Source organism: Echinops telfairi, unplaced genomic scaffold (assembly GCF_000313985.2).
Source record: "Echinops telfairi isolate 266 unplaced genomic scaffold, ASM31398v2 ScPeMD7_7414;HRSCAF=8452, whole genome shotgun sequence".
Taxonomy (NCBI): Eukaryota; Metazoa; Chordata; class Mammalia; order Afrosoricida; family Tenrecidae; genus Echinops; species Echinops telfairi.
The window spans coordinates 426,237-439,478 of record NW_022111314.1 but is presented as its reverse complement, the minus strand read 5'-3'; the positions used below and the strand labels follow the sequence as shown (position 1 = coordinate 439,478).

Below are 13,242 nucleotides of genomic sequence, written 5' to 3'. Positions count from 1 at the left end.
TGCCCAGCCCCTCGGCGGTTTCCAGCCCGGAGGCTGTCCCAGCCCCAACGCTCCCCACCTGGCCGGATCCGAGGGGATGAGGGTCTGCACCAGCCGCAGGAGCTAATGCAGCCCACCCTCTTCAGAGCCTGGCTCGGGCGGGGGCCTGGGGGCCGCTTCCACCTCGCCCCAGGTAGAGCCTGGGGCGCAGGACTCCTGTGAGCAGACTGCCGGGCTTAATGCCTCAGCCTGCCCGTGAATTGAGGGAGGGTCTCGCCGCTCTGGCCAAAGGTCTCAGAGGCAGTGATTCTTCCCGGCCATGAAGCCCCTTCTTACTGGTCCTCAAGAGCCCAGACCCCACAGCGCTGACTGCCCATCTTGGCCTAGTCCTTGGTCTGCACAGAGCATGGGGCCCAGGAGCTGCTCCCCAGAGAGCCCCCACGCGAAGACAGTGGGCAGAAAGGACCCCCAGGGCAGGGAGGCTGGGGTGGGGGGGGCACTCCTCACCTCACGCCCCCTCCTGGGCCCATCCCCAGCTCCCAGACCATGAACTTCCCGATACCAGGCCTGGGCCTGGACCAGAGGAAGCTGGATAGTGTGCGCGCCGTCCCAGACTCGGAGGAGGCAGAGGAGGGGGAGGAGGGCCAACTGCTGGAGCCCCAGGCCTGGAGGACCTACGTGGAGCGCCGGACAGCACTACGCGAGTTCCTGACCTCCGACCTCAGCCCACACCTGCTCAAGCGCCACCACGCCCGCGTGGAGCTGCTGCAGAAGTGCTCCTACTACCTGGAGGTCCTGCCCAAGCACCTGGCTCTGGGCGACCAGAACCCGCTGGCGCTGCCCAACACCATGCTGCAGTTTGTCGACCCCTGGAAGTTCCAGCGCATGAAGAGGGTGGGCACCGCGCAGACCAAGATCCAGCTCCTGCTGCTCGGAGACCTGCTGGAGCAGCTGGACCGTGGCCGCGCCCAGCTGGACACCCTGCTCGAGTCACCCGACCCAAGGCCCTTCCTGGCCGGCTGGGGACACGTGGAGCGACGGCTGTCAGAGCTGGCCGCTGTCATGGACAACTTCCTGGCCATGATGGTGCCGGGCCGGCTGCACATTAAGCACCGGCTGGTGACGGACATCGGTGCCACCAAGGTCCCTCACATCCGGCTCATGCTGAGCACCAAGATGCCCGTCATGTTTGACCGTAAGGAGTCCATAGCCCACCAGGACTGGGTCAGCCTGCGCTGGTTTGTCACCGTCCAGCCAGCCGCACCCGAGCAGTTCGAGCTGCGCTTCAAGCTCCTGGAGCCGAGGACCCAGCAGGAGTGCACGCAGTGTGGCCTCATCCCCGTGGCTGCCTGCGCCTTTGATGTCCACAACCTGCTGCCCAACCGTGCCTACAAGTTCACTATCAAGAGGGCGGAAAGCTACATGCTGGTATATGAGCCCTGGCGGGACAGCCTGACCCTGCACACCAAGCCGGCCCCCACCGAGGGGGCCGTCCCCTGCCGCTGGGGCCTACCCATCCCACCCCCAACCGCCCCCTCTGACAGATGATTTCCTCGTATTTATCCACGAATAAAGAGCAGTATACACACACGGGCCACCTACAGCCACTCGGCTGCCTTCTGAGGGGCCCTGGACCCTCCCCAAGGAACCCCAGCCTGTGCCTCCAGGGAGCACCAGCCCAGTACCTTGGCCTGGGACCCCATCTCGAGAACCTGGCCAGTCCCAAGTGTCACACCTGAACCCAGGCAGCCCGTGAGGAGTCTGCTTGGCTGTGTGCAGACACTCAAGGCCAGTCTCAGATGCCTTGAAGCTAGGGGGCCCCACCAAAAACTTGACTTGTAAAATGGCAACCTAAGTCCCATCCCCTCGGCCGGAGAAGCTGAAGGTTACTCTGTCCCCAAGCGGGTGAGCTGGACAGACAGTGGCAAGTGCCCATGCTACTGCACGATGGCCGCCTCTCGGCTGCTGTCCGCCCACCAGCTAGTCTGCGTGCTTGAGCCATTTCCGACTCACTCACGGAGACTGCCGGAGAAGGACGGGCATCCCAACCCCAACAGCCTCCAAAAGGCCTCACCCCGCAGTGAGGGGTTCCCCACCCCCGCCCCGTTTCTGCAGCTTCAAGTTCACCCTCAGCAGGCCTGTTTGGCACCCAGAGACTCAAACCTAACTGTGCCTGGCAGGGTGCCTCTGGGGACTCGCTCCCCAGTGTCCCACAAGATCCCACCATCTCCGGACCAGGCAATTTAAGGGGCAGGCCCGAGGGCTCACAGCAGGTGCTGGGAGGGAGGAGACCCTGGGCTTGTGGGTGGTATCAAGGGCCAGGCACAGTGGAGAGGAGATGGGACTCAAGGCACAAAGAGATTGGTGACCCTGAGGTTCAGGAAGGTGGGCACACAGGTCAGGGTAGGGATCCTCTTTCAGGGTCGGGGTCCTCTTCCATGGCCCATCCACCCACAGTGCCTGGTAGATGCCCCACCCCCAGGGATCCTGTCTGAGGCTCAGTGAGGGCTCAAAGCCCCCTTGGAAAGCAGGCCCCAAGCCCTCGGGGCAGCCCCTTCCCGGAGACCTGCGGTGGGCAGTGGACAGGCAGATGGCAGACCCTGCCCACCACCTACCCTGTTCCTCTGCTGTTGACTCTTACCCACCTGATCCTGGGGCTGGAGGCCTGAGGGCCAGAACCCAGCCCTCTGACCACCCCCTCCCCTTCCCCTCACAGGCTGAGCACCACCTGCCGGTCTACCCTGGTCTAGGCCAGGTAGCGAAGGACTAGTTTGGCGAGAATGGGCATCGCTAAAGCACCAGGGAGTCACTTCAGACCCAGTGCTAGACCAACGCCCCTTGGACTTGACCCCACAGACACCCTTGGCACCAGCCTCCTGCCATAATGGCACAGACAACTTGAGGCGCCCATTCCTCAGCTGTTGCATGGTGCCACATCCCCCATATCCTGACTGTCCAGCATTCTGAAGACTGTGATGGCCACTGCCCAGCTGCAGAGCAAAAGGAGGACCCCTGGCTGCCCCGTCCCTCAGACTACCCAGACAGGAGGGCATTCAGCGGTGCCTTTATTAAGCGGTTCTCTGTCAGAGACTGCAGGCTGAGAGGGACAGAGGCTGGAATGTAGAATTTGATTGGTAAAAAGAACAGAATCAGGCTGCACACACCGCTTCCTCCACCCTGCTCCGCCTCAAGGGGCCCCCACCCATCTCAGCTCGCTCATAAAGTGCAGCATCCAGCCCAGAAGGGGGTTCCAGGCCAGCGGGAATGTGCCTGCACACATGTTCCCAGATAGGAGCAGAGCTGCCCACAGGGAGGGCTGGGCAGGGCCCAAACACAGGGCATGGGCTGGATCCAAAGGGGCAGCTTCCTGTCCAACCCACAAAGACAGCCCATCTGATTGTCTCAAAGGCCCAGCCCTGAGAGTAGGCTGAGGTCAGAGGTGGGGCGGCAGCTCTGGGCCTGCCCTGGCCAGCACACCCCTGCTCCCGGGGCCCAGAGGGCAGCAGCTGGTGCGGGTCTGGCTTTGCTCTGCCAGTGCCCTGCCCCGCAGCCCCCGGGTGGGGTTGTGGGTCCCAGAGTCAGACTCAGGCAGCGGTGGCTGGAAAAGGGCCTGCTTGTCCAGGGTGGCCACCTTGTCCTGAGCAGGAGCTACGGTCCCTATTCCAGTAAAAAGAGGAAAAGTACTGGCTTTTGGTCGATTTAAAAAGCAAAGTCAAAGCTGGTCTCCGTGGACACTGCCCAGTGTGGCTGCTGACGGCACCACACACAGGTGCAGCAGCTGCCTCATAGGCGCTGGTCCTGCCGTCCAGACCTGGGAGTAGGGCAACATGGCGACCCTGCTGGATGGTGCCTGGCATAGCCCCGGACTGCAGCCCGGCCAGGACACGCCGGGTGGCAGTAAAGGCACGTGGGATCCTCTGAGTGAGGCGCCCCGGGGGGCACAGGAGGGGAAGCGCGTCCTCTGCGCTCAGGCCGGGAAGGAGATGCTGGCTGCTCAGGGCAATAGGTGTGCTGGCCGCCTCCTGACCTGCACCAGGTGGGCAGGCACGAGGCTCTGCTGCTCCTCACAGAAGTCCACCAGGCGGCGCCAGAGAGGGCAGCAACGCAGGAGGTGGTGGTCTCCTGGAAGGGGAGGAGTCAGTGTGGCCCCGCCCCACCAACCCGGTCAGCCCCGCCCACCGGGCGGTCCTCACCAATCAGACAGAGCCCCTCCTGCGCTCGCGTGAGGGCCACGTTCACTTGGTTGGGGTCCACGACAAAGCCCAGGTATTTCTTGAGCCAGCTCTTGGTGGGCCTCTGGTCGATATCACTCTTGGGGCACGTGCGGACAGTGCTCACCAACACGTAGCGCCACTCGCTCCCTGGAAGGCGTCGGGGGTGGGCAGGCAGTGAGGCCCAGGCCCTCAGCACGCCCGCCCACCTGCCATGAGGTGGGCGCCTCCCCTCCCACGGGGCCTCACCCTGGCTCTTGGTGATGGAGGCCACAGTCACTCCCGGGACGCCCTCCCGGGAGAGCCGCTTGTTGATCTCGGCCACCTGTGCGTTGTAGGGCGTGAGGATGGCCATGTCCTTGGGCTCCACTTTCCGGTCCAAGGTCAGCTGCTTGGCAATGCGGACCTGAGGGACAGCAGACGGTGCCAACAGCCACGATGCCGCCATAGCCCTCGAAGCCTCCAAGACACGCCCCACTCTTTCCCCGTCCAGGAAGCCCCTGACTCCCCGCCCTCCTCCTCCTCCAGGAATCCCCTGACTCCCTGCCCTCCCCCTCCTCCAGGAAGCCCCTGACTGCCCGCCCTCCTCCTCCTCCAGGGAGCCCGAAGCCCCATCCAAAATCGCTAAACCCAGCCCCAGTACAGAGGCCCAGGTAGGAGCTTGCCCTCACTCACCACCTGCACCACCTCCTCCTGATTGGCCTTGGAGTTCTCATTCCCTTCCTCCGTGGACACCAGCAGGCTCTGCTCGTGGCCCTGCAGATGTCCAAAGATGACGGCACAGCTCGCCCTGGCCGCATGGCCTAGCATGCTGGCCGGCCGGCACAGGCCCTGGAAGGTCTTCAGCTTGCCCTTGTAGAACTCAGCCGAGGGGAAGGCGCAGATGTCCTGGTGCTGCAGGGGATGTCGGTGAGTGGGGTGGTGGCCCCGCATACCCACCTGTGGAGCCCTGGGTCCCGGCCAAGGCCACGGCAGGGGAGGCGGGGAGACTCACCATGCGATATTGTGTGTCCAGCATGTGGGCATCGCTCTGGTACCTCTCAAAGAGGGAGCGGTCCAGCCCCAGGTTCTGCAGGTGCTCACTCTTGACCACAGGCCGCAGCTGCTTATGGTCTCCCAGCAGCACCACCTGCAGGGAGGCCTGTGAGCCCGTGCACCCTACACACCCTACCGGCCTTCACCACTGCACCCTGATCCCCTGCTGGCAGCCACATGGGTGGGGGTCTCCCTTAGGGCACCTTCTGGGCCTGCGGGAAGTGCACCAAGGGGATGAGGGTCTCAGGCTCCGTGGCCATGCCCGCCTCGTCGATCAGGATCTGCCGGACGTCCAGGTGCTTGAGGCTGGCTGAGGCCACGCAGCAGCAGGTGCACAGGATGACCGAGTGGCGTTCCAGCTCATACCGCCGGGCCTTACGAAGGGTCTTCTTGTACCTGTCCGGGGTGTGTGGCCTGGTCAGGCTGGGATGCCATGCTTGAGACAGCCTCACGCCCCGGCCAGCCAGCCACTTACTGGTCAATGTCCTCCACAGAGAAGCTGTCCTGATTCTGCACCCGGCTGTCAAAGTTCCGAAGGACCGCCGCGTAGGGGTTGGGGGCCTGCCGGATCCGGTGGTGCAGGGTGATGTTCCTGGGGGAGGGTCTCTGTGACGTCATCTGCCCTCACCCCGCCCTGCCCCACCCTGTTACGCAGCGAGGCCCACCTGAGGTTCCAGTTGGGCTTCCCCTCCCGAGGGCTCTTCCTGGGCAGGCTCCTGCTGTCCAGGCTCGGGGCCGGGAACTCCGAGGCCTCGGCCTGCTCGCTGTACACGCGGAGAGGCTTCAGCTCCTTCCGCCAGTGCTGCAGCATCCCTGGGGCATCGGGGATGTGAGGCTTCGCCCCTGCAGCCCCAGCAGGGCCCCGGGTCTCCCCCACACACACACACCTGCCAGCACATCCACCGACTTGTTGGAGGGGCCGCAGTACAAGATGCAGGGGCATCCCTGGCCGTGCCCCAGCTCCTGGTTAGACTTGTGGAACCAGAACACAATGTGCAGGCCCACGACGGTCTTCCCCGTGCCTGGGGGGTAGGCAAGGTGGTGAGCTGAAGGGCCTATCCCCCACGCCCACCCCTGCTGCCAGTCCGCCTTCCCCAGGCCTGGGGTGAGGAAGGGTGGTGAGTGCAGCACCCGCCCCAGACCGCACCCTTCCCTTTCCCCACTGCCATCACCTGGGGGTCCTTGGATGACCGTGAACCTAGTCTGCAGAGCCTTCTGTACTGCACAGTTCTGGCTAGGGTTCAGTTTGTGGCGGCCTCCATGCATATCATAGTTCTGCCGCATCAGGTAGATGCTGGGGGCCCCTAATGGGGCACGAAAGGAGGATAGGAGGCCCAGGTCACCCCAACACCAGGACAGGGGGTACAGGAGGCCAGGCCACCCAACACCAGACAACAGGGTGCAGGAGGCCAAAACACCCCAACACTAGACAAGGGATGCAGGCACCGAGATGGGGGTCAGAAAGCCAAAACACCCGGACACCAGGATAGGGGGTGCAGGCGGCCAAAACACCCTTACACCAGACAGGGGTGCAGGACACCCAGATGCCCAACACCAGGGCTGGGGGTCAGGAAACCAGTCCGACCTGAGGCCTCCCTGCCTCGTCCTCCAGACCCACCTCGGTGCGGGTGGCGGGAGGCCTGGGGGCTGGGCAGGCCGAGGGCGATTCTGACAGCCAGGGAGGACGCGTCCAGTCTCTTCAGCAGGTGCAGGGCTTCCTCCTTGCGTCTGGGGGCGGGGGTGGGGGAGTGGGGAGTGGAGAAGGTGCTGAAATCCCACGGAGGGGGGTGCTGCCCACATCCCCCCAGGCTGGAGAGTCACTCACAGGTCGGGGAGTTGCTTGGGCAGCACTTCGATGGTGAAGAGGGTGTCAGGCCTCAGCACCTCCTCGGGGACCTTCTCAGTGGCCATGCTGAGGAGGTAGAAACTCACCCACCGACAGGCATCCTGCCGGCCCACCCGCTCCTCCTCGGCGCCCCAGTCCTCCTCAGTCAGCCCGTGGGCCACCCAGGTGTAGGTGCTGGGGTGGATGTTCAGGTGGGGGCCCAGGCTGTGGAGGGGCTCCCCAGCGCAGGGCATGGCCAGCAGCCCCTCCAGTCGGACACAGAGGTAGGAGTGCCCGAAGCTGCTCTCCAGGCTGTGTTCTCGAAGGAAGGCCAGATCCAGGCGGAAGGAGCCCTGCAGGTGGCCCTGAGGTGTCCGCTCTGAGAACCAGCTCACAGGCAGGTGCTGCAGGGTGATGGGGTCATTCTCGGCCACCGCGCTGCTGAGTGACTCGAGGGTGCAGAAGGGGCCCCACACGCGCGTGTACTCCTCCACGGTGGCGCAGTGGTCAGGTGCAGCCTGCGGGGTGCTGCCTGAGAAGCACTCCCGGGGCTGCCCCACGTGCTGTAGGCACAGGCTGAGCCCGGGAGCCACGGTCCACAGCTGCAGGGCCGGTGTTAGGAGACCCTGCTGCAGGGAGGCGCCCAGCTGCACCTGCAGCACATCCCCAGGGCCCAGGGCCCGCACCACATCCACGAAGTGCCCGCAGCGGCTCCAAGACACGCAGCCCAGCTCGCGCGGCGAGGGCCGCTTGGCATCCTGCTCCTGGACCAGGGTGGCTGCCTCCGGCCAGCGCCGCTGCTCCACCAGCCCCAGCAGCCGCCGCCACAGCTCGGGGTCCACGGGCCGGGTGTGCGGGTCCAGGAGGGCGCCGGGTGCCGGGACACGGCGCTCACTGGCCTGCAGCGAGTAGACGCGGCGGTGCCAGCGAAGCCGCAGGCCGGGCAGGCCGTCCCGGTGCTGGGGGGGCTCGGCGAGCTGCAGGCTGCGGAAGTGCAGGGGCCAAGGCTCGGGCAGGCTCTTGCTCTGTGTGGGGAAGAACACGCGGAAGCAGCGGGCCCCCTGCTCCAGGTCCACTGCGAAGCCCAGCTTGTCCTGGGGGCAGGCCTGCAGGCCCACAGCCAAGTGCAGGCGATGGGCCCGGCGCTGGTAGCTCTGGGCGCGCGCGTGCTGGCGTCCGAAGTCTCGGCAGAGCGCATCAATGTCCCTGGCCGAGTAGGCGGTGCCCCCGAGGCTGAGCGCCAGCAGGAGCTGCCTCTGCAGCACCACATCCATGTACCGGCGGATGGGGGAGGAAGCCCAGGTGTACCAGGCCACCTGCAGCGCGTGGTGTGAAGCCGGCTGCTGCTTGCCAAGGCTGGAGCGGCCAAAGGCCGAGCGGCACTGGGCCTTACAGAGCTCGAGACCTGCGGGGGCCAGCGTGGGGTGCAGGTCGTCAGTGGCGATGAGGTCCTCCAGCTGCCTGAAGTCCTGGGTCTTGGCTGCCAGCTGGAGCTGCCTCCAAAGAGAGGCCAGCAGACAGAGCCTCGTGCCAGCGAGGGCCTGGCCTTGCAGGTGCTGGCGGAGGTGCAGCGACAGGGGCACCAGTCCACGGAGCTTCTCGCTCAGGGCATCCAGGCGGGCACTGCTGGGGGCCAGCTGCCACCGCAGGGGCGTGACCGTCTGCGTGCGCTCAGAGCCCACCAGGAACTCAGCCACACTGCTGTTGAACTGAACCATGTACTCTTGGATCATGGCGTGGGCTGCGCGGAAGCCAGGCACACTCTCCTCATCCAGGGGCTCGTAGTGGCAGGCGCTGCCCAGCCGGCGCCGGCGCAGGGCCTGGGAGAAGTGGAAGGCGACCACCACACAGGCGTCCAGCGTGTCCAGCTGGGGCAGGGGTTCCCACTCAGCCCCCGGGTGGGCGCGGATCACCTGCTCAGCCTCCTCGTAGGACAGCTGGTGGTCAGATCGGACCACTGAGGGGGCAAAGTGCTGGCCGCTCAGCTGACCGCCGTCCTTCTCAAAGGTGAGGAAGAGGGAGATGGCAAGGCGGTCCTTGCCTGGCTGGAGGCTGAGCAGGTCCTGGCACAGGCCGGCCGGCAGCATGGGCACCGGCTCGCGGGCAGGGGTGTAGAAGGCCGTGCCCCGCTCTCGGGCTTCCACGTCCAGCAGACTGTCCCGGGGCAGGAGGCTGGCCACGTCTGTGATGTGCACGGCCACCTCGTACTGCTGACCCAGGTCCCGGACGCTGAGGGCGTCGTCCAGGTTGCAAGCGCCCTGGGGGTCCACGGTGAAGGTCAGGAAGCCGCGGCAGTCCTCCCGGAGGCCGGGCACCCGCCCGAGCTCCTGGCGGTACCTCTGCTGCACCTTAGAGGCAGCAGTTGGGTCGAGGGCGGGCTCTCGCAGGCCATACTCCAGGTCCAGCACACGCAGGCCACTCTCCCAACTGGTGACCTCGGGCAGAACCTCCAGGATGATGCCCAGCGGGTAGTAGAAGCGCTCCCGCCACAGCACGATGCGCACCCAGAACAGCCGCATGCGCCGGGCCTCCACCGGCACCCGCTCGTGCCCCACGCGCTGCACGCGGCCCCGCAGCAGGCGGTGGATAGGTACCCGCAACGGGTCCTTCAGCTCAGCCACAAAGATCTTGGTCACGGCGCCATCAATGGGAATCATGATGCGGGGGTCCCACCTGTCCATCCTGCACACAAAGGTCAACTCACGCCGGCAGCGCTTCAGCACGCCCAGCACTCGGCCCTGAGGCTGGCTGTCGGGCTCACCGACCTCCGTGCCCGCCAGCACCTGCACCAGCACCTCGTCCCCCGTGAAGGCCATGCCACAGTGGAGGCGGCCCTTGATCTGGAAGGTGCTTGGTGCACCCCCATCCAGCGCCAGGGCTGTTGCACGCCCGAAGGCCTCCTGCAGGAAGGTGCAGCGGCGGTGGGCCTGGGGCTCGGCTCGGGCCAGCCTGCGGAGCTCAGCGTGTGGCAGGTTGGTGTAGTGGTGGGCCGACGCCCCAGGCCCGGTCACTGTGTCCAGCAGCCCGTCCTCGCGCACTGTCACCGTCACATTCCGACTCTCATCCAGGAGCTCCTGCAGGATAGAGTCCTCCGCATTGAGCTCCCAGTCAGATGGCCAGAAATCAGCGCCACCGGCGTCCTCAGAGTCCTCCAGTGCCGGCCCACTGGGCACCATGGCTGCTCCCTGGTCAGCTGGGCTCCCTACAGCCGCTACCACTGTGGCCATAGACGCTCCTGCTGCCTTCTGCTCCCCAGTGGCTCCCGGCCCATGCGTGGCTGTGTCCCTCGGGGTTGCAGGGAGCTCCGTGGGTGGGCCACCTGCTGCGCCACTGTCCAGGGCCACAGCCGGCCGGCCCTCACGAGGCCAGCGCTGCACCTGGGCCACGCCCTGCTCGATCTGCTCCAGAGACAGGTCCTGGGGACAGGTGCTCTGGTGCTCCACGCACTCTCGGATGAAACTCTTCCACAGCCGGCGGCAAGCCCCAAAGGAGCAGAGGGCCACAGCGTCACCCACAGCCACCACCTGCGACTGCGCCCGCGTCAGGACCGTGTTAAGCACGCGGGCCTCGGTGAAGAATTCCAGACTCGGCGCCCCTGGGCTGTGCAGGCTCTTGGACGTGTGCACTGTGCTCAGCACCACCACCCGGAACTCTCGGCCTGGGGGGCATTGGGATGTCTGTGGTCAGGGGGCTGGGGGACCTCTGGAGGAGAGATTGGGAGGTCAGGGGGTCGGGGGGCTGGGGAACTTCTCCCTGCCCTGGAGAGACATGGTGGGGGTGGTGCTCAAGAGGGGCTGGGGGACCTTTTCCTGTTCTAGGGGGATATGGGGGTGGGGCAGTAGGCTTGGGGGTGGGAGCCTCGTCACACTGGGTTGGGGGGCACGTGGCTCAGAAGGTCAGGGAGACTTCTTCCCTCCCTGGGATGACATGATGGGGTTAGGGGGTCGGGGGTGTTGGGAGACCGCTTCATGCCCTGAGGGACATGGCAGGGAGCCAGGAGTCAGGGAGTTCATGTCAGGGGTTGGCAGGAGCCCAGGGGAGTCAGCAGTTGGAACTGAGAGTCTGGGAGAGGGAGGGTCCAGGATGGGTTGTGGGTTCCCAGGCCCCCACATGGGGCGGGGCGACCAGCCCGGTACAGAAAGTGCCCCCACATGTCATTCTCCCCAGGGGGCCCCTCAGCAGTGCTGAGGGTGGTCACCTCCTGCCTGGCCCAGGGCCCCCCCTAACCTGGCAAGATTTCAAAGCTGCCCACGGACACTTCAGCCAGGCGCTTCCTCCGCAGCTCCTGCCTCAGGGCACTGACCTGGAGGTGCAGCCGGTCAGCAGGTCCACCGGCCCAGCCCTGAGTCCTCCCACCCCGAGGACACACTGGGCCAGCCTCTCGGTCTGTCTCCACAGGGACAGAAAAGGGGCAAGCCACTGGCTGCTGAGCCCAGGGAAAGTGTGGCCCAGGGCCAGGGCCAGGTGCAGAGCAGCCGTGGGACCCCCACACCGGCCATGCTCGGACCACACCAGGCTCACCTGGGCGCCGTGGGACACTGCACAGATGAGTCGCTGCTCCCGGCTGCCCCAGCATGGGGGCCAAGTGTCGTAGACCTCCTGTACCTTCTCTACCACCTGGAGGAGCTCAGCCCGGTTGAGCCAGGATGTCTGCGACATGTCCCGCTCCGGGCTGCCCGCCACGTGGCAGAACATGAGCGGGTAGTGGCGGGGATGGCGTGGGACTCTGCCGCTGGCGTGGATGGGGTTGCCCTGGGCCAGGTAGAAATGGCGGGAGACAAAGGCCACAATGACCTGGGTGGAGCGGTAGTTCTCATGGAAGACCACGCGGCTCTGCCGGGAGACTGAGTGCGCCTCCTGCTGGTAGTGTAGGAAGAGGCGGTTGAACAGCGTGTGACTGGCCGCATGACCACTGGCCACGCTGAACAGCCTGGGTGTGACCTGCAGGTGGTCACCGGCCAGCACCAGGCGTGTGTGCGCCGTGGCGTGGCGCAGTGGGGTCAGGGCCTCGCATTCCAGCATCTGGGCCGCTTCGTCGATGAAGATGTGTGAGAAGAAGCCGGCAGGCACCTGCAGCTCACGCGCCTGTGACGTGGTGCTGACCACAATGCGGTGCTGCTGCAACTCAGCCTGCTTTGGTGCTCGGAAGGCCCGGCCGTCCTCCGTCAGGCAGCAGTATCGCAGCGTGGCCGAGTCCGTCTGGCTGGGTGGGCGGTCCTGGTACATCACCCGGAGCGGCGTGGCCTCGGGATGGCCGTGGCTGACGTAGCTGTGGAAATACTCCCGGATGTAGATGTCAGCCGCACTGTGGGAGGGGCAGCAGTGTCAGGGCCACAGACGGGGGTGGGGGGTGGGGGGTGGGGACAGCAGCAGGTCAGACACAGTCCCAAGACTGGGATGTCTTTCGGGTGGGGAGCAAGGTCACTGCTTGGGTCTGAGGCTGTCCAGAGAGGCTGACCCTGACCCTGTCCAGAGAAGAAACCCTGGGCTGCAGCTCCCAGCGGGTATCAGCAGAAGCTAGCCTGCTCCTATCAAGCCCTGGGAGCTGCACATTGCAGCCTGGCGGGAGAGTGGTCTTTGTGCCCCTTGAGGTAAGATCATCCTGGGTGTGGGCCCCAATGCCAGCAGCCAGCACCTCATGGGAGGTAGAGAAGAGTGGGGCCTGTAAAGGGAGGCAGGGGTGACGCTGCCCCTGCCCAGGACACCTGAGCCCACCCAAAGCTGGAGAGAGACGCAAAGGCAGGCCCTCTCCTGCAGCCTTGAGAGGAAGCCGCCCACCTGCACACTGAGATCTCTGGCCTGGGGGCTGGAGAGTCAGTGTCCCCTCAGCAACCAGAGTGAGGGGAGGGAGGGCGGAGAGACTGGGAGGGGCTGCTGGAGTTGTCCTGGGCCCCCCTGAGGCGCCCTCGCCACCCCAGCTGACCCCAGCACCACCTACAGCCACTTCCCCCAGCCCGAGAAGGGGGAGCCCCAGCGGTCAGCAGTGTTAAGGAACTGAGAGGGAAGGGGGAGCCCCGGCTGAGACTGGGACACCAGCCAGAGAGGAAGGACGGGCTCAGAGGGAAACCACCACACCCTCAACAACAAACACCCCCAGGAAGTGCCCACCAAGCCCAGCCAGAGATGAGCGCCACAGCCAGTTTCTGCTTGCTGTTGCCGCGCAGGGTGGGTGGGGCGGGGCGGGGCTGGGGG

At 65.7% G+C, this 13,242-nt stretch overlaps 2 protein-coding genes across 2 annotated transcripts in view; one reads left to right on the top strand and one right to left on the bottom strand.

Annotated features, from left to right (window-relative positions):
- Nucleotides 1–525: 525 nt before the first annotated feature.
- On the top strand, nt 526–1,527 carry FNDC11 (fibronectin type III domain containing 11). The gene has a single exon (XM_004716064.1). The coding sequence runs from the start codon at nt 526–528 to the stop codon at nt 1,525–1,527; it is 1,002 nt and encodes a 333-aa protein (XP_004716121.1).
- A 1,500-nt stretch (nt 1,528–3,027) lies between these two features.
- Nucleotides 3,028–13,242, bottom strand: part of HELZ2 (helicase with zinc finger 2) — a 14,837-nt gene continuing 4,622 nt past the window's right edge. Inside the window, exons 7-20 of the mRNA XM_045296930.1 lie at nt 11,572–12,362; nt 11,278–11,353; nt 7,051–10,708; nt 6,844–6,953; nt 6,398–6,529; nt 6,113–6,247; nt 5,891–6,038; nt 5,701–5,817; nt 5,429–5,621; nt 5,185–5,319; nt 4,866–5,084; nt 4,440–4,596; nt 4,173–4,340; nt 3,028–4,101 (exon numbers count right to left, since the gene is read on the bottom strand). Coding sequence (XP_045152865.1) covers nt 3,974–4,101; nt 4,173–4,340; nt 4,440–4,596; nt 4,866–5,084; nt 5,185–5,319; nt 5,429–5,621; nt 5,701–5,817; nt 5,891–6,038; nt 6,113–6,247; nt 6,398–6,529; nt 6,844–6,953; nt 7,051–10,708; nt 11,278–11,353; nt 11,572–12,362 — 6,167 coding nt within the window. The 3' untranslated portion in view covers nt 3,028–3,973. The remainder of the gene's footprint in view (nt 4,102–4,172; nt 4,341–4,439; nt 4,597–4,865; nt 5,085–5,184; nt 5,320–5,428; nt 5,622–5,700; nt 5,818–5,890; nt 6,039–6,112; nt 6,248–6,397; nt 6,530–6,843; nt 6,954–7,050; nt 10,709–11,277; nt 11,354–11,571; nt 12,363–13,242) is intronic.